The sequence below is a fragment of the Scyliorhinus torazame genome, chromosome 1 (genome assembly GCF_047496885.1).
Source record: "Scyliorhinus torazame isolate Kashiwa2021f chromosome 1, sScyTor2.1, whole genome shotgun sequence".
Classification (NCBI taxonomy): Eukaryota; Metazoa; Chordata; class Chondrichthyes; order Carcharhiniformes; family Scyliorhinidae; genus Scyliorhinus; species Scyliorhinus torazame.
The window spans coordinates 36,154,401-36,175,581 of record NC_092707.1 but is presented as its reverse complement, the minus strand read 5'-3'; the positions used below and the strand labels follow the sequence as shown (position 1 = coordinate 36,175,581).

Here is a 21,181-nt window from a genome sequence, read left to right as displayed (position 1 = left end):
ACCTATAACTACGATATAGTATATCGTCCTGGGAAGCTCAACGAGCCCACAGATGCCCTGTCCCGCGGCACGTGCGCCAGCGCGCAAGATGACCGATTACGTGCTATCCACGATGACCTCTGCCACCCGGGGGTCACCCTGCTCGCCCACTACATCAAGGCCTGCAACTTGCCCTACTCCATCGAGGAGGTCAAAGCTGTAACCAGAGACTGCCAAATCTGTGCGGAGTATAAACCGCACTTCTATCGACCAGATAAGGCCCACCTGGTAAAGGCGTCCCGGCCCTTTGAACGCCTTAGTATCGATTTCAAAGGGTCCCTCCCCTCCAATAATCGCAACACGTACTTCCTTAACATCATAGACAAGTTCTCCCGTTTTCCGTTCGCCATCCCCTGCCCCGATATGACCACTCCCAGTCATCAAAGCCCTGCATAGTGTCTTCACCCTGTTCGGTTTCCCCGGCTATGTCCACAGCGACAGGGGCTCGTCGTTCATGAGCGACGAACTGCGTCAGTACCTGCTCAGTAAGGGCATCGCCTCAAGCAGGACTACCAGCTATAACCCCAGGGGAAACGGGCAGGTGGAGAGGGAGAACGCGACGGTCTGGAAGACCGTCCTACTGACCCTACGGTCCAGGAATCTCCCGGTTTCTCACTGGCAGGAGGTCCTACCCGATGCGCTCCACTCTATTAGGTCCCTCCTTTGCACGGCCACAAACCAGGCCCCTCATGACCGCTTATTTGTTTTCCCTAGGGGAGCTACCTCAGGGGCCTCGCTTCTGCCCTGGCTGATGTCACCGGGTCCAGTCCTCCTTCGAAAACATGTTCGGAGCCATAAGACCGACCCCCTGGTAGAGCGGGTCCAGCTCCTGCACTCCAACCCACACTATGTGTATATCAGACACCCTGATGGCCGGCGGGATACCGTCTCCCTCCGGGACCTGGCACCCGCAGGCTCCGACACCACGACCACTACTGCATCCCCCAGACTAGGTCCCGTCCAACCTCCCATGTTCAGCGCCCCTATCCCTATCCAACCTCCCATGTTCAGCGCCCCTACCCTGATATGGTTCTCCCACTCCCTCCCACCCGCCGCACCGGTCCACAGGAATGAAGCTCCGGAAGAGCCGCTCCAGGAGTCCACGCCTGTGCCTGCTCCGGGCCCAGCTCCACAGCCACCCGGAACGGCTGCAACACCAGTGCTTCGGCGGTCGCAACATACGATCCGGGCACCAGACCGACTGAATCTGTAAACCCGTCACCCCCGCCGGACTTCATTTTTGAAACAGGGGGTGAATGTGGTGAATGGAACTACTGTTAATTCACCAGTGCACTGTGATATCATGTTACTGCTGTATCGTGTTACGTTATATGTTTAGCCCTGTGGGCTCCACCTATGGGCCATTGTACGGCTTCACCCACAGGGGGATATGTCGGGGCATGTACGGGCTCGCCCATGGCTCCACCCCTTACAGGAAGTATAAAGGCAGCTGACCTGCAGGGCCGCATTCATTGTTGTACCGGTCACAAGCAGGCTCAGTTGAAAGCTGATTAAAACCACGGTTTACTTCTCAACATGTCTCTCAGTGAATTGATGGTCGCATCAACTTGCAGGTCTAGAGATCCTCCGTCTTCTGAAGGAAGATTGTGATCTGGAAAGGACCCTGTGGACTCCAAACACGGACCCGGCCATCGCCTCATCTGCAATCGCAGAGACGTCATCCACTTACCGGCCTTCACCCCATCCACGCTAGAGCATGGTCTGGACATCCACCAACCTGTGAAGACAAACCGCAGCCCGACAACGACCCGGAACTCTCGGCCGCGCAGACCCACCAACCGATGCAGGAACCGCAAGCAAGGCAACAAATCCTCCATCCACACATCGACCAGAGTGAATAACCTCATTGGACACAACTATTCCCTTAACACTGCATACTCTTACCATCTCCCAGGCTCGGAAAGAAGCCGTCACTCCAGGAAGCGTGGAAAATGTGCAGGCCTGCGGGTGAGAGTGAAACAACGTGGCCCCAAAGCCCCTCTGCCTAGCTTACTCCTCGCTAATGTCCAATCTCTAGAAAACAAGCTAGACGAACTTAAAGCCAGACTCACTTTTCAAAGAAAACTAAGGGACTGCTGTGTGCTCTGTTTCACGGAGACATGGCTCACTCCTGCCCTACAACCAGAGGCTTCTCAATCCACCGAATTGACCGTACGGCTGCCTCAGGCAAGGCAAGGGGAGGTGGGGTCTGCCTCCTAATCAACACCTCCTGGTGCCTAGATGTAGCAACACTGGCGAGTTTCTGCTCCCCGGACCTCGAATACCTGACGCTAAAATGCCACCCCTACTACCTTCCGCGGAAGTTCAGCTCCGTGGATAGTCAGAGGCTTTTCCCCAGGGTAGAGGGGTCAATTACTAGGGGGCATAGGTTTAAGGTGAGAGGGGCAAAGTTTAGAGTAGATGTACGAGGCAAGTTTTTTACGCAGAGGGTAGTGGGTGCCTGGAACTCACTACCAGAGGAGGTAGTGGAAGCAGGGACGATAGGGACATTTAAGGGGCATCTTGACAAATATATGAATAGGATGGGAATAGAAGGATACGGACCCAGGAAGTGTAGAAGATTGTAGTTTAGTCGGGCAGTATGGTCGGCACGGGCTTGGAGGGCCGAAGGGCCTGTTCCTGTGCTGTACATTTCTTTGTTCTTTGTTCTTTGTTATCCTCCCACCCCATGCGATCGTGAAAATCGCACTGGACGAAATATTCACCACCACAAATGGCCTTGAAACAAAACATCCCGAGGCCTTGTTCATTGTAGCTGGGGACTTCAATCACGCCAAGCTCAAGAGCATACTACCAAGTTACCACCAACACGTCACCTGTTCCACCAGAGGCTCAAACATCCTGGACCACTGCTACACAAATATCAAACATGCCTACCGCTCTATCGCCCGCCCACACTTTGGCAAATCTGACCACAAGGCTGTGCTCCTGCTCTCGGCTTATAAGCAAAAACTGAAGCAGGAGAATCCGTCAAGGAAAGTCATGCATTGTTGGTCTGAGGAATCGGATGATCTCCTACGGGACTGCTTAGAGTCAGTGGACTGGTCAGTATTTAAAAACTCTGCGACCAGCCTGAACGAGTACGCCACTAAGTAACTGACTTCATTAGTAAGTGTGTAGAAGACTGTGTGCCAAAGAAGCAAATCCGTGTGTTTCCCAACCGGAAACCCTGGATGAACAGGGATATTCACTGTTTGCTGAAGTCTAGGTCTGAGGCGTTCAAGTCAGGCGATTCTGACCTCTACAAGAAAGCCAGATATGATCTAAAGAAATCCATCAAAGATGCCAAAAGACAGTACCGGACCAAGCTCGAGTCCCAGGCTAGCCACACGGATCCCTGCCGTCTACTGCAAGGTCTGCAAGACGTAACGGGCTACAAGATGAAGGCATGTAAAATCGCCGGCTCCAACGCACCCCTCCCTGATGAGCTCAACGCATTCTATGCCCGCTTTGAGCAAGAGGTCAGCGACAGCGGGCCCTCCACTCCAGAAGCCGCAAATGAACTTGTATCTGAGATCACTACTGCAGACGTCAGAGCAGCCTTCTCGAAGGTCAACCCACGGAAAGCCACTGGCCCGGAGGTGTACCTGGACGAGCACTCAGGTCTTGCGCGGATCAGCTGGCGGGGGTATTCACAGACATCTTCAACCTCTCTTTACAAAATCTGAGGTCCCTATCTGCTTCAAGAAGACGACCATCAACCCTGTACCAAAAAAAGTCAAGCAGCGTGCCTTAATGACTATCGTCCAGCGGCTCTGACGTCCATCATCATGAAGTGCTTTGAAAGGTTAGTCATGGTACGAATCAACTCCAGCCTCCCAGATTGCCTTGATCTACTACAGTTCGCCTACCGCAGCAACAGGTCCACAGCAGACGCCATCTCCATGGCCCTGCATTCTACCCTGGATCACCTAGATAACAAAGACACCTATGTCAGACTCCTATTTATTGACTACAGCTCAGCCTTCAACACCATCATTCCTACGAAACTCATCTCTAAACTCCGTGGCCTTGGCCTCGGCTCCTCCCTCTGCGACTGGATCCTGAACTTTCTAACCCAGAGGCCACAATCAGTAAAGATAGGCAACAACACGTCCTCCACGATCATCCTCAACACCGGTGACCCATAAGGCTGTGTCCTCAGCCCCCTACTATACTCCTTATACACTATGACTGTGTGACCAAATTCCCCTCCAACTTGATTTTCAAATCTGCTGATGAGACCACCGTAGTGGGTCGGATTTCAAACTATGACGAGACAGAGTACAGGAATGAGATAGAGAATCTGGTGAACTGGTGTGACGACAATAATCTCTTCCTCAATGTCAACAAAACAAAGGAGATTGTCATCAACTTCAGGAAGCGTAGTGGAGAACATGCCCCTGTCTACATCAATGGGAACGAAGTAGAAAGGGTCGAGAGCTTCTGGTTTTTAGGTGTCCAGATCACCAACAGCCTGTCCTGGTCCCCCCATGCCGACACTATAGTTAAGAAAGCCCACCAACGACTCTACTTTCTCAGAAGACTAAAGAAATTTGGCATGTCAGCTACGACCCTCACCAACTTCTACAGATGCACCATAGAAAGCATTCTTTCTGATTGTATCACAGCTTGGTGTGGAGCCTGCTCTGCCCAAGACCGCAGGAAACTACAAAAGGTCATGAATGTAGCCCAGTCCATCACGCAAACCAGCCTCCCATCCATTGACTCTATCTATAATTCCCGCTGCCTCAGAAAGGCAGCCAGCATAATTAAGGACCCCATGCACCCCAGACATACTCTCTTCCACCTTTTTCCGTAAGGAAAAAGATACCGAAGTTTGAGGTCACGTGCCAACCGACTCAAGAACAGCTTCTTCTTTACTGCCATCAGACTTTTGAATGGACCTACCTCGTATTAAGTTGATCTTTTCTCTACACCTTGCTCTAACTGTAACATTATATTCTGCAGTCTCTCCTTCCTTCCCTATGTACAGTATGCATTGTTTGTACAGCATGCAAGAAACAATACTTTTCACTGTATTACATGTGACAATAACAAATCAAATCAAATATTGTTAGTGTTATTATATAAACCTTCAATAAGTATGCTTAAAAAAATGATGCGCATTGTTAAACAGACTTATAATAGTAAGTTTGAATATGAAGAGCATAATAATACAATTTATGCCACTAATTATAATATGTAGCACAGAGTAGGTATCTGCTGTAATGCATCCTGGGATCAAGAGGATGGGTGATTTCTCCACCCTGCGACGCCCAGATTGGGTTCCCCTATGGGATGGAAAATCGGGAACGAAGCCGGGTGCCGACCTGATCGTGATGCTCCAACACCCCCCCCCTCCCCGCTGGCGGTCCCCATGGCCGGGAATCATGTGGGTGCGGATAACCTGCGGTCTCTACTAGTGTGCCCTGATGTGGTGGGCCTCGTGGTGGGCCAAGGCGATTAAACCCCCCCCCCCCCCACGCTGGTAGAGAGCCTCGGAGCCCAACTGAGGGCCACCTCCCTGCCACAATGCACGGCCTATTATACCCTCTACCAGATCTCCCCCTTTGGAGCCCTGTAATAGGGGGTCCCCCTACAGTGACCCTCTGTCTAAAGGTGCCTCCCTACAGACCCCACCAACACAGATACCCCAACCCACACGGAAAACTGACCCGTCTGTAAGCTAGAGAGCAGTCCAGACAGCGGCAGTGAGAAGAATCACGGCTGTAACACTTATCTTGAAGCTTTACATGTCCATTCCTCGAAGAACAGCTGTAACCTGCATCTGGTACCCACAGATCATTCAGCTGCACGCCATTCATAGCTTTCTAGTAGTGGTCTATGATTGACAGTCTCTACAAACCATCTGCAGCTTTGATCCATTCATGTCCTTTCATAGTTCAGTGGCCTAAGTGGTGAAACCCTAATGTTTACAAACACTGGGGTCACTGTGGAGGGGGGAGGGGGATGCAGGTTGGGTCACCACCATACTTGGTGGTGGGGTGGGGGGACACCCAGGAATTCCTGACGTGGGAGGCTGTTGTTCAGTGTTTTGGTGGGGGAGGGGGAGGTCAGGGCTGCTTTGTGGTGGTGGGGGGTCAGGGCTGCTTTGTGGTATGGTTGGGGGTGGCCGGCCATGGGACCTCGCTATCAGGCCACTGTTCAAAATGGCGGCCCGAAGGCAGGATTCCCTTGGGAATCCCACGTATTTCACAACATGTAGAAATTTGCATGGCAAGGAAACTGAATTGCTTGCCGGTTTGCGCTCTCAGGGGAATTATAAACTGGTTGCAATTCACCACCAGCAGGAGGTGAAGTCTCCCAAGTGGAGAATCCCACCCAATATTTTTTACAAAAAGCTGGAAGTTCTGAAAATATGAAATCAAAATAGAAAATGTTAGAAATGTTTGTCAGGAACTGAAAAGTGAAAACACAGGGATCAATGCTGGGACCTTTGCTGTTTGTTATATACATTAATGACTTGGATGTGAATGTAGAAGGTATAATTCTTAAGTTTACAGATGACATGAATATTGCTGCTGTTAATGGTGAGGATAGTCTTACGCTACAGACTGATATTGATCAGATGGTAAATTGGGCAGAGCAGTGGCAGATGGAATTTAATCCTGATAAGTGTGAGATGATGCATTTCGGGAGGTCGAATAAGGGTAGGATATACACAATGAAAGGTAGGTCCCTAGGGAGTATTGAGGAACAGAGGGACCTTGTTGTACAAGTCCATGGTTCCATGAAGGTGACAGCACATGTAAATAGGGTGGTGAAGAAAGCAAACGGAATGCTTGCCTTCATTGTCGGGGAACAAAATATAGGAGCAGGGAGGTCTTGGTACAACTTTATAAAACTTTGGTCAGGCCACAGATTGGAATATTGTGTGCAGTTCTGATCGTCCCACCATAGGAAGACATGACTGTACTGGAGGGGGTGCAGAGGAGATCCACCAGGATGTTGCCTGTGATGGAAATTTCAGCTATGAGGAGAGGTTGGGTTTGTTTTCCCTGGAGCAGAGGAGGCTGAGGGGGATCTGATTGAGGTATACAAAATTATGAGGGGCATAGATAGGGTTGATCGTAAGAATCTTTTCCCCATGATAGCGGTGTCTAGGCCCAGAGGGCATAGGTTTGAAGTGAGGAGTAAGTGGCTGAGAGGGGACCTGAGGAAACCTTTCTTCACCCGAGGATGGTGAAAATATGGAACTATTGTGCTGCCTGAGAGGATGGTGGAGGCAGGTACTCTCACAGCATTTAAGAAGCATCTGGACAAACACAAATTGCCAAGGCATAGTGTGTCTGGACTAAGTGCTTGTAAATGGGTTTAGTATAGATTGATATTTGATGGTTCACATAGACATGGTGGGCCGAAGGGCCTGTTTCTGTGCTGTATGACTCTATGACAATTAAAAGTTTTGGGTAGGTATACTTGGTCAGAAGTCATCATTTCACTTTAGGAAGGAGATATATTACCATCAGAGGGGAAGTGGCGGGGTTTACGATTCTTAACAAGACCTGGAAATTGTTATTTTGTCAGATTTGTGCACTTCTTTAATTTATTTGACAGAAAGTTTATTAGGAAAGGTTTATTTTACTGCACTGGCACTTATGTACGTTTAAAAAATGTTTTTATTTTTTTCCCAATTTTCTCCCCTTCTGCACTAATGGTGCTAATTTGTGGCGAGTTTGCCCATAGGCTTGGTTATGGTGAACCTGGACAGGGAGTACTAACAATTTATTTGACACTCAACACATCTAATTTGAGCTCCATTCTATCTGTACTCGACATCCACATGATACACCTTTCAACAAAAGTCACTGAATCAAGATTGATTCTGATTGCAATAACCCTCATGAGATCCACGGGGACGACCCAATTGGTCGCCCCAAGGGGCTCGTGGAATAAGAGCCCATCAGCTGGGGCTCCTAGAATCAACCCTTAAATTATCGATACTCCCGGTTGGGACATACCTGCGGTACACTGTGTTGCAGCCTTTTCTTTTGGCGAAAAATAATTTGCCATTTTGATTCACCTTCTTGGGTTTCCTGAGCTTTTATACTGATCTTGTCCCTCTTAACTTGGGAAAACTGTAATCCGCTTACTAAAGACTTAATCAGATCTAATGTGTGGTAGCACATTAGGTGGTGCATTTAGCCACTAGACCACTGGACATTATTTGGTTCTATTGTACATTAATGGCAGTTTTTACTACCAAATTAGACTCTGAAATGTCCAACTTGTTAGATTGCCCAAGAGAAAATCAACTGTTTCAAAACTTCTACAAGTTACATCATTATAGTTATTAATTATTACGGTTTTGAAGGGCAGCACGGTGGCACAGTGGTTAGCACTGTTGCCTCAAGGTGCCGAGGACCCGGGTTAGATCCTGGCCCCGGATCACTGTCCATGTTGAATTTGCACATTTTCCCCGTCTCTGCGTGGGTCTCATCCCCACAATCCAAAGATGTGCAGGTTAGGTGGATTTGCCACGCTAAATTGCCCCTTAATTGGAAAAAAAGAATTGGGTACTCAATTTATTATTTTTTTAAATTATTACCGTTTTGAATGGTGTTTGAGGTCAAAATTCCAAAATGGCAGCCTTACCAAATTTTCTTTCAGAAGCATAAATTGTTCAGGTGGTCTGAATATCAAATCATTAGTTTTCAGTCAAACATTAAACTGACCATGGACATTACACAGAGTGCCCACGGTGTCAACTTTTAATCTGCTCAGAACTGGCAAGAAATTGGAAAAGAGTGTTGCAGAGCATGGCTGAAGCCAGTGTCAGAAGACCAAAACCATGTTAAGGTTTGGTCTGCATCGGCATTCGGGTAAACTGCTGAACACTTAAGTGATTGCCCACAACACAGGGCAAGAAATCAGCACCCCGAGAGAGCTAAACTGAAAGTGATTAGTAAACGTTTTCAGGGGGCTGGAAACTAGGGTGTGTGCAGGCATTCAAATGACAAGCAGTGGGCTGCAGTATGTTGTGGACCAGGAGTGTAAGCTCGCAGTTTGCAAATGCTGGCAGCCTCCTGCTTGTTTTTGTTAGGCATGCTGTGCTCCCCATTTACAGGGCCCCTGAAAATTTGATTAAGCAGGCTTGACTATAGCGGTACTTCCACAACTTTTCACTATTGTCCACCCATTTTCAGGTGGGGAAAGCAGTTGAAAATTATCCATCCATTGTTTGATTCAAGTCTTCCCATGCATAAAGTTTCAGCATCTCAACTTATTATTTACAGGTTTGGATGAAGGAATGGACAGAATGATTGGCGTCTTTCTAGTGTTGAGCTGAACATAATTTTGGTTCCTCCAGGACTGAACATCAGGCATTAAGATAGCAAAGTGATGGTCATGGAATCGACGATATTTGTGGAGTCAATGGTGATTGTTAAGGTGAAGTTCAGGGTCATTATTAAAGTGAAAATTGATCTAATTTTACAGATGATGTTGTTTAAGGGTGGGAAAAGGAAGGTGAAAGAGGGTGTAATTTGCGCATGGCAGCCAATGTGGGCACAGAAGGAGAAACCATCACGATGTTGGGAAAGGCAGAAAAAGAATGGATGGGAAGAACTGTCTACATTTTTGCAGGCCATAGAAAAAGTAAGGAGAACAGGAGAGCAGTTGTAATCATGTACAATATCAAGATGGTTCTGATGTTGCAGTTGGGGATATAAAGCTGGTGAAACAGCCACACCTCTGGCGTTGCGAGGCCCAAACGATTTTCAGATTCCGGTCTTATCAGCACTATTGACAGGGATGGATTTGCAGTTGCAGAGACGTGGGATTCAATAGGGTGTGGTGGGGGAGATAGGTAAAATGTGTAAATTATTGTTGCTCTCTTGAAATAAACCAAATAATCTACGGGACTCTCCGTCGTGGGATCCTCCGCCCCGCCGGTAGAGCACCCGCGTTTCCCGACGACGCGGGGTGCCCACAATAGAAAACCCTATTGGCTAGCTGCAGGAGCAGAGAATCCCGCTGCTGGCAGGGGCGCGCCGCCTGGAAAATGGGCTGGCGGGATGGAGAATCACGCCCAATTACCTTTACATATAATGGCAAGTCACATATAAAAACCATGGGCATGATTTACCGACCACCCCGTCACATGTTTTTAGCAGCGGAGGCTGCCCACCATCAGGATCTACCGGTCCCGCAGTGGTCAACAAGATTTCCCGTTCACTGTACCCCCGTGCGCCAGCCTGGGAGCGGAATTTCCTATCAGCATGAACAGCTGGTAAATCTTGCCCCATATTCCAACACAGGTGCCATCTGAGCACAGTTAGTAGGACTCTTGAGTTAGAATGTTGTGGGTTCAATCTCCACTGCACTTTTGAGAATTGAATCTAGTACTGTGGAGATGTTACAATCTCAAGAGAATGAAATATTAAACTGGATGCAAAAGATAACAATGACACAGTTTAAATAGCAAAAAATACCCCTGATTACCTGACAACATTTTCCTTTTGACCACTGCTATTAAAATAGATGATCAACTCATTAAGTTACTGATTGTGGAATTTTACGGTGTAAAAGATGGCTGCTGTGTTTGCCTACTTAAGTGGCATTTAAACAATTCATAAAATGTATTAGAATTGGCCCAAGTGTTATTTAACTGCAAGGTCTTTCTTCCTCAGTGCTTGTATCATTAAAGAAAGTCAGCAATGGAGGAACCTGGAATAAAAGCATCTAAAGATGAAGGAATATGAAACAACTTAAAATGATAAATCATCAAAACCAAGACAATTTTGTTTGTAAATATAATTTTATTTTGTGTTTTAGTGCATATCTGCATGTACTGTGTAAAATAGACAAGTTACAAAATGCATACCAAAATATATTTACTGTCTTACAATGTGTAGAGGCCTGAAAAAGATAAAATACGCAACACTGAAGGTAAAGTTGGCCTATCAAACACATAGCTCAATGTAGTGCAAGCAGGAATAGTCATGTTGTGAGCATTTTAAAATAAAAAAGATTATAAAATATTTAATTTGAGAAAAAAATTCAAAAAGGAGGGAAGAGTTATGTGCACCTGCTCCACAAATTGCAAAGGGAACTGATTTTGTGTCTAAAGCAATGTGCTTGTCTCACTATGTCCGGGGCACAGATGAGACCCGCAATTGAGCTTCTCACCATTATTTAGCAAATCAGCTTTTCTGAAGTAGTGCAAGCCTTTGTCTGCTGATGACCAACTATTCTAGGTAAGAGAACAGAAATAGTATGAAATCAAATCTTCATTTCAATTTGTTCGTCCAGATCATAAGCACGGATTCAGTATGGGACATTTTCTACTTCACATTATAAGGTTTGGACCAGTGGTAAAAATGAAAGATGTCTAATCTGCAACGCTAACATCCCTCGCCTTGATGAACAAGAAGTATTAAAAAATAAGAAAACATTTTAAATTATCTTTTTGTAGGTGGTTTGTCAGGGATGGCAAAACACACCACCAATGCAGTTTCAAAGAAAATTTCCAAAAACCCAGCATTCATTAAATGGAGTTTCATTGTTTTTGTATTACTTTTCCATTTGTTCAGTTGGGTCGGCCAGAAATAATGGGATATCATAATTACGTTAAAAGCTCCAGGAATGGAATGACTGACTAAATCGCTGACTGAAGTGAATGGGTGAGATTAGTGTAGTCAGTGTGCAGGCCCTCCTGTAAATTAGACATTTTAGCAGCTCAACTATTACAGAGAATATTAGATTAATGAACAGATTTCAAGCAAACTCTAGCCAGCAGGACTCCTTTCATTATAAAATGGAATGGGTCCATGATCCAAGAAGAAAATTCTTGTCACCAAGGAAATCAAAGGTTATCAGGGTAGATGGGAATGTGGAATTTGAAACACAAACAGATCAGCCTAGTTTTTATTGCATAGGGGAGCAGGCTTGAGGGGCTGAATGGCCTACTTCTCTGCTCGCATTTCATATATTTGTAACATTGAATATCATGCATATCAAGTAATTGTGTAGTAATGGCCAGTGCATGTTTCTTGTACATTTCAATTTGAAACCTTAGTTTTTAAAAAACTAACTTAGAAGAACTATTGGCAACAGTTCTAAAACTAATGATGCAGTGGAGCAGGTATTGTACCCTTCTTTCAGAACAGTGTAAATTTATAGCCAGTTTGTGAATATGCAACTCGGTGCCATGAATTTACATGCTGTTTCTAGAAAGTCAGGGTCTAGAACTCTTTCTCCTTCATACACTTCAGATACACTAATGACTACCAGCAAAGTCACCTTCCTCCTCACATCAATGTCTATCCTCCATGTACTGATGAACTAAAATCCATGGTTTTAAAAAGGAGTATCTTTAAATTGCATCAGTGCCATTAACAGATATAATTGAACGATCAGCCAAACCTCGTCTGACACCAATGACAGAGTAGCCTTAAAAAGTTATATCCTAAATTATTATTTAATGCCAGGGTTGGTCCCAGCTTCCCTTCCTAAACTGTTCATCACTATCAATATAATGCAGGTGACATAATCTAGATATTAAATGCACATGGTTATCATGGAGAGGGCATTAGCAAGGTTATGCATCTGGTGGAATTATGTAATCCAATGTGACTACAGAAAAAAAAGGATTTTTTAACAATTAAATTATTGGGCTCAAGTTCTTGATTAACTGCAAAAGTTCCCTAAAACCAATATGGTAGCTACACAGCTATTTGGAAACAAACTGAAAATGCACAACATATCAGTTATCATCTGAAAAAACTCAAAAATAAAAGCATCCTATCTGACCTGCTGGAAAATATACTCAAAATGCTCTCATTTCTGTTCTTGAGATGCCAGTCAACTTGTGTTTTTCTAGCATTTGCTACTTATATTTCAAAGCAGTCTGCCCAAAAACATCCTTAAAAGGGGCAGCTTTCAGTTAATACTTGGACACAACAGCAGTCAAACCAAACATTAAAGACATTTTGATAGTAAAATTTGGGATCTTGTGACAGCAGAACCCTGATGTGTTGGTCAGTGAGTGCAAAGGCACCTTGACATGGAGGTGCCCTCGGTGGGGTGTACAGCAGTGAAGAAATGAACAAAATCTAGCATGGCAGCATAGGGACGGAGGACAAACCCCTCTGCTGGTTCAGGTGTGGCCACAATTGAGGCCATTAATGCTCACTGCTACTTCAATGGTCACTGCTGCTTCAATGAGGCTCCTGTTACAATGAACCCCCAACCTGCCACAGGGACATTACCACCATTGAACTGGCAGCCTTTGCACAGGCAAGGGGCCACTCCACCAGAAGCTAAATTCTGGCAAGTATTTAATATCATCCTTAACTGGGACCTGAACAAGTGTAATTGACTGCCTGCCCTGGTGGATTAGCAACCTGATTTTTAGCCCGTCTCTGACAAAATTTCCTGGTGCTGGGAATGTTTCTGGGAGCCATTCCCATAAATTCTCCATATTTTCCACAGCTCCCCTACCTCCAAACTGGAAAAATTCAGTCCCATCTGTGTCACCCATTTTATATAAATTAGGTGATAGTGAAGTTCATGTCTTTAAGAGCCAACTTTCTTAATTTCCCCAAGGATTACACCTTGCAGGCAAGTCTCATACATCAATTTAAATATTATTTTGATGAGCAGCATCCTGAAAGTGAGAAGCAGCTGGGCTGTCCTCTTACATTGTTGAATCAAAATGTCCCCTTAGAATGCTAAAATAGATGCAGTCTACTCTGATGGTGGGTTACAATATCCATGGAACTCTAGGCAATTTGGATCTGCACTGCTGTTTAATTTCACAAGTTTCATCACTGGGAGAGCCACGTGTCTGTAAACGTACATTGTGATAGGGTAATGGATTAAACTATTGGGCAGTTTGGTGGCCAGGCAGGGGGATGGTAATTGGGCATGCCTCTGCCTTCCTGCTTCTGCCCACTTCATGGTCTTATCCTGCATTTGCTAGTATTCAACTCTCAACATGCAAAACCTCTATTGCGAGGTCCTTGATTCCAGGGAAGGTCCACTGCAGCTTAGACAAGTGTCCAAGAGTCACTTAATGTGGCAGGCCTTCCTGAAAAGAGGTGATGCAGGGGCAGGGCTCTTGCCAGTGGGTGAGATCCCTTTTACCTGAATTAAATTGTGGCCATTAATGCAGGATGTTTAGCAGATGCCACATGAGATAAAGTTGATTGAAGGTTAACAGCTCTTCCTCCCGATGCCAAAGTCTGTTAATAACAACTGGTTTCTGAGCCAAGAATTTCACCACCTCAAGTGCAAGGAGGATAGAAAATCCACATTTCCAAAAACAAATATTAAAACTAATTAAACAAAGCTAACTGTAATAAGTGAACCCTAAAATATGTACAGATACACACATATACAAGTGGCAGTTTTCTTCATACAGGTTACATATAGAAACATTGCATTCTTTTAATGAAATGCAGCACAAAGAGCGATACTAATACAGTAATCATGCTTGTGGTCAGTTTGTCCTGCATAGGTTATTGAAAAGCACACACACAATATCCTTGGTGGGGAGTAACACAGTGAGCAGTTTTCAAGTAATTAAAAATGCAGAGCCTGTTCAGTTTGTGCTTGCATTAACAGTGCTCGAGATGTGAACCCTCTGCAACAGTGCAGAAGGAATTTTAACTAGATATGTGTTGTGTACAAATATATTTATTTAGTTGTGGTGGTTGTTCTCTGGTTAGTTATGCATCATGAATAATGAGCACACCACAAGGTACAATTTTCTCTTTTTGTTAATGTAGTGCAATTGAAACTGTTACTTTGAGTATAAAAGCACTTTGTACTTATCCTCACTTTCATGGCAGCATTAGCAAACCAAGGGAAATATATTCATGTTTTAAAAAACATCATTGTATAGAAACTAAGTGACTGAGTAACAACATTTTGTATCTTCAAGGAGATATATTTCTAACATCAGTTAATAGGCTACAGTGGACACCTAGGATGGGATTCAATGCTTTTCAATGCTGATTTTGTAATCAGCGATCGGAAGGAGAATTCCTTTTTACGACCGAATCGGGGGCCCCATCTGTTTTTGGATACTCTGCCCCCTTCAAAACGGCATCATCGAGGAGTATGCCGCAGCCATTGGGACAGTCTCAAGACGTTACCTGAAGGCCCTCATCCAATGCTCCGCCCCTGATGTGCCGAGTTCACAAGGGCGCGGTTCACTTGTGCTCTCAGTTTTCGTAAACCTGGACTGTGTCCAGCACCGCCACAGTCAAGGGGGGGGGGGGGGCTTCGACGAGGGCTGGGGGAGCTGGTGAGGGCTGGTAAGGGGGTGTCCAAGGGGGCACTATTTGGCAGGTCGTGTCCGCGCGTGGCCGGCACCATGTTGTATGGCGCAACCGCTGCATGTCATCGCTGTGCGCATGCGCGGCCACGAACCCAGCAATTCTCCGGCCGTTTATTTCGTAAAGGCCGTGTGTTTTACGTGGTGCGGCTGCTAGCCCCTCACCAGTCAGAGGGTCGGTGCTGGGGCCTCGTCGATTTTTTCATCGTAGAACTAGACACTTACTCCAGACATAGCCTCTGAATCGGAGAATCCAGCCCCATAAATTTCTCAATCAGTCTCTTTAGGAAAGGACGAAATATGTTTCATACAGATTCAGAGATTAATGTTTTGGATTCTGATCTACAATCTCCCCGTGTTTCCCTTAATTGGGAAAAAAATAATTGGGTATTCTAAATTTATAAAAAGAAAGATCATTGATCTGAAAATGTTAATTTTGTTTCTCTTTCCACGGATGTTGCCAGGCCTGCTGAGTATTTCCAGAATCTTCTGTTTATATTACGTATTAATGTTTTGGGCAGAGTCTTTGGGTGCGACCGCGCTTGCTGGAAAAGCAGTGGCCAGTGAAAGCCGGGTGACCCCACTCCCGGTATCTACCTGTCTTGCAATGCCGCGTGAGATTTAACACAATCTCGTGAGACGTTGCAAGGGGAATCCTTCCCACAATGGGCAGGGTTAGTTTTCGGTAAATCCGCATATTAGAGCAAGGCCGGAAGCCTTACTCAGATTCCCAAGGTACCTGAGGCTTTGGGATTCAATCCTTTCACCTCGGGCGAGCGGCGTTTGGTACTAGATGGAACGGCACTCATGGGGATCTCCAAGGAGATCGGAGGCCCCCAGCTGCATGCCCTTTGGGCAGGGTGGTGTCCTGGCACTACTGGTGCCACCTGGGTACCCTGGCAGTGCCAGCCTGCCACTCTGACAGTGCCACCTGGGTGTCAGCTTGGCACTGCATGGGTGGCACTGCCAATTGGCAGGGCACTGCTGGGGTGCCAGGTTGGCACTGCCAAGCTGGCATTTTGTGCATGTGTGTGATTGGGCTGGGGTTGTGCATTGTGGGTGTTGGGGGTGCGGGACCCTCCCATGTTTGGGCTGGGGGGACAGTTGTGGATTTATCTTGTGCGCCTCGGAGATCAGGACGCCATTTCTCGCTAAAATGGGGAGTTCTGGCGTGCGGAGATCCCCGTTGTAAAAAATGGAGCTATGTGCTGCCTCGGCCACACGTTCCCCATTTAGGCCCCTCATTCAAGGCGAGTCGAGTTGAATAGCCACGTGTTTCTTGACACTGCGAGTGTTGGGAAACATGCGGCTAAACGCCCTCGCTCGGGAACTTTGTTCCCTTTTGGGAAGATCACGCCCCTGGTCAGAACTCATCCAGGCACTGACTGCGCGTACCCAGTGTGTTGCATTTTTATTTCCATTTTGAAATATTTGCAGTTCTTCATCTTTTGAAAATAATGGGCGCAATTCAGCAGATTTTAAATAAGTCTGCTCTCGGGCTCGTTTAGTAGAATGCTTCTCGGTGGCTCAGAACCTAAAAACACCCCGCTATTTAACAGCCAGTTTTTTTTCTCCCCACTGAAGCCGCACTTGGAGTCATTTCCTGCTGGCGAGCTGATCTTGCCAGCAGTAAAGGCCGCTCTCAGGTTGGGTACCATCTTGGTTGGCTGCCCCAATCTCCCCCCCACTTTCAGGGGCCCCCACACACAACCTAGGGGAGGCTCTGGAAATCCCCCCTCCTCCAATTGGTCATGCCCCCCCCCGGACCAGAACCCTGGCAGTGCCAACCTGGATTCTGGGCACTGCGAGCCTTGCACCCTGACAGTGCCACCTAGGCACTATCAAGGTGCACTGCTATGGTGCCCTGGGTGGCACTGACACAGTGCCAGGATGACAGTGTTAAAGCTCCCAGGTGGCAGAGGGAGTACCAGGGTACCACCCTGCTCCGTCGCTGACCACCTGGGGTCTCCAATGGCCTGTGAGACCCTCCGAGGTGTCATCACACCTGCTCTATGTTTGTGTAGACCAGTATGAAGCAGCGCCCTGAGGATGTGTCGGAGCCGCAGCCGGTGAGTCCTGGGAGCCAGGTAATGGCTCATTTAAATATGCAGATCTGTCAATGTGAATTCCCATTGAAGCCACCCCACGCCACCAGGAAACCGAAGAATGGGGGTGAGCTGCCGGCGGGACCAGACAATCCCACTACTAGCAAATGGCCGCAAAATTCTGGCCCATATTTTTTTTTATAATTAAATGATGCACTTATTTCCTTTGGTCTCACCAATGCACAATCTGTTTTCAGTGGATGTGAACCATGAAAAATATAACCTGAAAATAAATTCCAATTGTACAATATAGACATATTCCCAACAACAGATGTATCAGATTATGTGGCATGCTATCCGAATCTGAGCCAGAAGAGGGAGAGTGAGAGAGAGAGGCAGCGAACAAGAGAGAGAGAAGGGGGAGAGAGAAAAAAAAATACTGGTGTGCTGCATAATTCCGAACCAAAATCTACAATCGTTAGATTTGCTTGATTATGCCCAAGTTTTCTTTCCTTTATTTTAAAAACGTGTTGTGTGGCCTTGTGACCTTAATTAAGTGCTGTAATATGCCTATCTCTTTACAGATATGTATGTGGATAATTGTATCGTATAAAAGGCTCTCAATATACTAATAGGTGAGTTTTTTTTTACAGATTTGGAAATAGGGATAGTCATATACAATGGTTCTATAATATACACAAAGTAGAAAATTCATTACCCTGAAATCTCCATCCTGCCTTGATGCATGAAAAGAAACAAACTTCTAGTGCAGAATAGGAGCACACGGTGACCGAAGTATATATGTGTTTTCTGATAACCGTCTCAAAACATAAACATGCTGTGGATTGATTTTTGTTTAAAAGACATTGTGGCTTCCATCTCCCTGATCTGGTTACTCGTACCTTCGCAGATGATTATACAGGGACTGTACGTATGTGAAGACACACTTGGGATCAGGTCTTTTGCCCATTATCATCATATCTTCCACCTCAATCAGGGGGTCACAGGAAGCTATCTGTCTGCAATGAGAAAATATAGATAAAGCAGATTACTTCAAAATAATAACTGTAAAATGGCGTGAAAGTGATACTTAAAAAATAAATTTCTTTACTCTGTGCCTCACGCTATTTTTAATCCATTGGGCCTTTATCAATGTCAGAATGCCAGCCTATGAAATGGAGAGCAAAAATGCTCTCTAGGGGAATCCCCTCGTTCATTCTGCTATTCCTAAGTATAGAGGATGAAAGAAAGACACAGGGCAGCATTTTCCACACAGCCCAACACAAAGGTGATCCACCGTTGGCCGGAGGTAGGATCTTCTGTTCTCACCGTTGCCAACGGGCTTCCCTGTTGGATGTAGCCCTCACCGCTGGGAAACCCGCAGCACGGTGTGCCTTTGGTGGAGCAGAAGATCTAGCCGGCTTGAGTGGCCGGAAAGTTCCAGCTATTGGTTGGAATTTTCCAGCCTCGCTGTGGCAGGTTTCCTGCAGTAAAGGCAGCTCACCACTGGCCGTCAGGAGAATCTTATGGTCCTGCCAAAGCATTGGAAGTTTGCACGGCTCACCAGTCCCACTGGGGAACACATGGCTGGGGTCGATTTTGACAGGACTGAAGTTCCCACCGATGTGAAAGGCTGATGGAAATCACTGGAGCAAGACAAAATATATTTTAAAATCCCTGTTTACTAAGTTGCTACCAGGGTAATGCTTTAGTTACGGGCAGAATAGGTACTGACAACTGACTGAAATTAGGAGCTCAAAATGCAGAATAAATAATGGCTGAATTCTCTGCTTCCCGCCACCGGCAGCTGGAATTGCGGTAGGATGACGAATAGTGCGCAATGGAAAAATCGAGATTTGTGCCTGCTGCCGATTCCGTCGCCATGATCTGGTCTCCATTGGTGCGATATCAAAGTTTGCACCCGTGCCGGTGGACCATTATTACGATCCTGGACCAGACTCCCTAGTGGCTAGGATACTCTTCAGAAACCCCAGTATTTCGCTCCAAGAGTGATTTCACACAAAATAAAGATATAGGGCGACATTCTCCGACCCCCCGCCGGGTCAGAGAATCGCCGGGGGCTGGCGTGAATCCCGCCCCCGCCGGTTGCCGAAGTCTCCGGCACCAGATATTCGGCGGGGGCAGGAATCGCGCCGCGCCGGTTGGCGGGACCCCCGCTCGATTCTCCGGCCTGGATGGGCCGAAGTCCCGCCGATAAATTGCCTGTCCCGCCGGCGTAAATTAAATCACCTACCTTACCGGCGGGACAAGGCAGCGCGGGCGGGCGGGCTCCGGGGTCCTGGGCGATCTGACCCCGGGGGGGGTGCCCCCACGGTGGCCTGGCCCGCGATCGGGGCCCACCGATCCGCGGGCGGGCCTGTGCCGTGGGGGCACTCTTTCCCTTCCGCCTCCGCCACGGTCTCCACCATGGCGGAGGTGGAAGAGACTCCCTCCACTGCGCATGCGTGGGAAACTGTCAGCGGCCGCTGACGCTCCCGCGCATGCGCCGCCCGGAGATGTCATTTCCGCGCCAGCTGGCGGGGCAACAAAGGCCGTTTCCGCCAGCTGGCGGGGCGGAAATTCCTCCGGCGTCGGCCTAGCCCCTCAATGTTGGGGCTCGGCCCCCAAAGATGCGGCTTTGGGGCGGCGCGATGCCCGTCTGATTTGCGCCGTTTTGGGCGCCAGTCGGCGGACATCGCGCCGTTTCCGGAGAATTTCGCCCATGGTATGTCAAGACAAAGGTTATTGCGAACGCAGTATTAAAATACCAGAAAATAATACAATTACCCCATAAACAATGTTAATAAATAGTGAATACAGTAACCCTTAACTGCTATCTTTATTCCCACTCGAACACCAAAACAAAATGGGTAAGATTTAATGGCCACGCTGCACCAAAACACAGCTGGCTACGGTGCAGCATGGCCGATAGAAGCCGGGACACTCCGCTCCTGGGATGCACCCGGTTTGCAACGCCTCGCAAGATCTAACGCAATCTTGCGTGATGTTGCGATGTAAATCGCACCCATTGTGGGCAGGATCACGTTTTAGCAAATCTGCATATTAAAGCGAGATAGCTTGTCCCACTTTATAATGTGCAGATTCCAGAGTTACCTGAGGCGTGGGATTAATCTCCCTCACCTCGGAGACCTCGGGCAAGTAACGTTCAGTACTGGTCTCCAGAAACGGAGACCAGACAGAATAGTACTTGTTGGGGTCTCTCAGGGGATGTGAAGCCCCTAGGTGCATGTCCTTTGGGCAGGATGCTTGGCACCCTGGCACTGCCAGGGTGGCACTGCCATCTGGCAGGTGCACTGCCAGGGTTCCAGGATTAAACTGCCAAGGTGCCAAGCTGGCATTTTATGTGCAGGTCCGATCGGGTGGGGATGCCCTGTGTGGGTATTGAGGGATGCAAGGGGGAACGGTTACCCTTCCTTAGTGCATTGGGCTTGAGGGGGGGGGGAGGGATCAGGAGTCACTTTGGGGGCCTCAGAGATCGGGACACCATTTTTAAAGGCGAACGGAGCTCCTCAGTGTACAAATGGCGAGCAGAGCTACTCAGTGTACAAAACGGGGCGATGTGCGACCTTGGCAGCGCGTTCCCCGTTAAGACCCCTTATCAAATACAAGTTGCGTCTTATAGCCTTGCGTTTCTTGCCATTGCGAGCGCATGGAAGCAAGCGGCTAAACACCCTTGCTGTGGCACTTTGTTCCCATTTAGTTAAATTGCGCCCAAAATTTCGGCTCTCAATCCACTGTTAAATACAGTTATCCCTTAGGGACATCTGCT

At 47.2% G+C, this 21,181-nt stretch overlaps 1 protein-coding gene across 2 annotated transcripts in view; it reads right to left on the bottom strand.

The window, feature by feature from the left end:
* Nucleotides 1-10,803: 10,803 nt before the first annotated feature.
* The window catches only part of smtnb (smoothelin b), a 772,002-nt gene continuing 761,624 nt past the window's right edge, over nucleotides 10,804-21,181 (bottom strand). For both annotated transcript variants that reach the window (XM_072486160.1, XM_072486170.1), the window contains one exon: nucleotides 10,804-18,410. Coding sequence is in view for 1 of the 2 variants with exons in the window: in XM_072486170.1 (XP_072342271.1) it covers nucleotides 18,284-18,410 (127 nt within the window). In the remaining variant the exon portion in view is untranslated. The remainder of the gene's footprint in view (nucleotides 18,411-21,181) is intronic.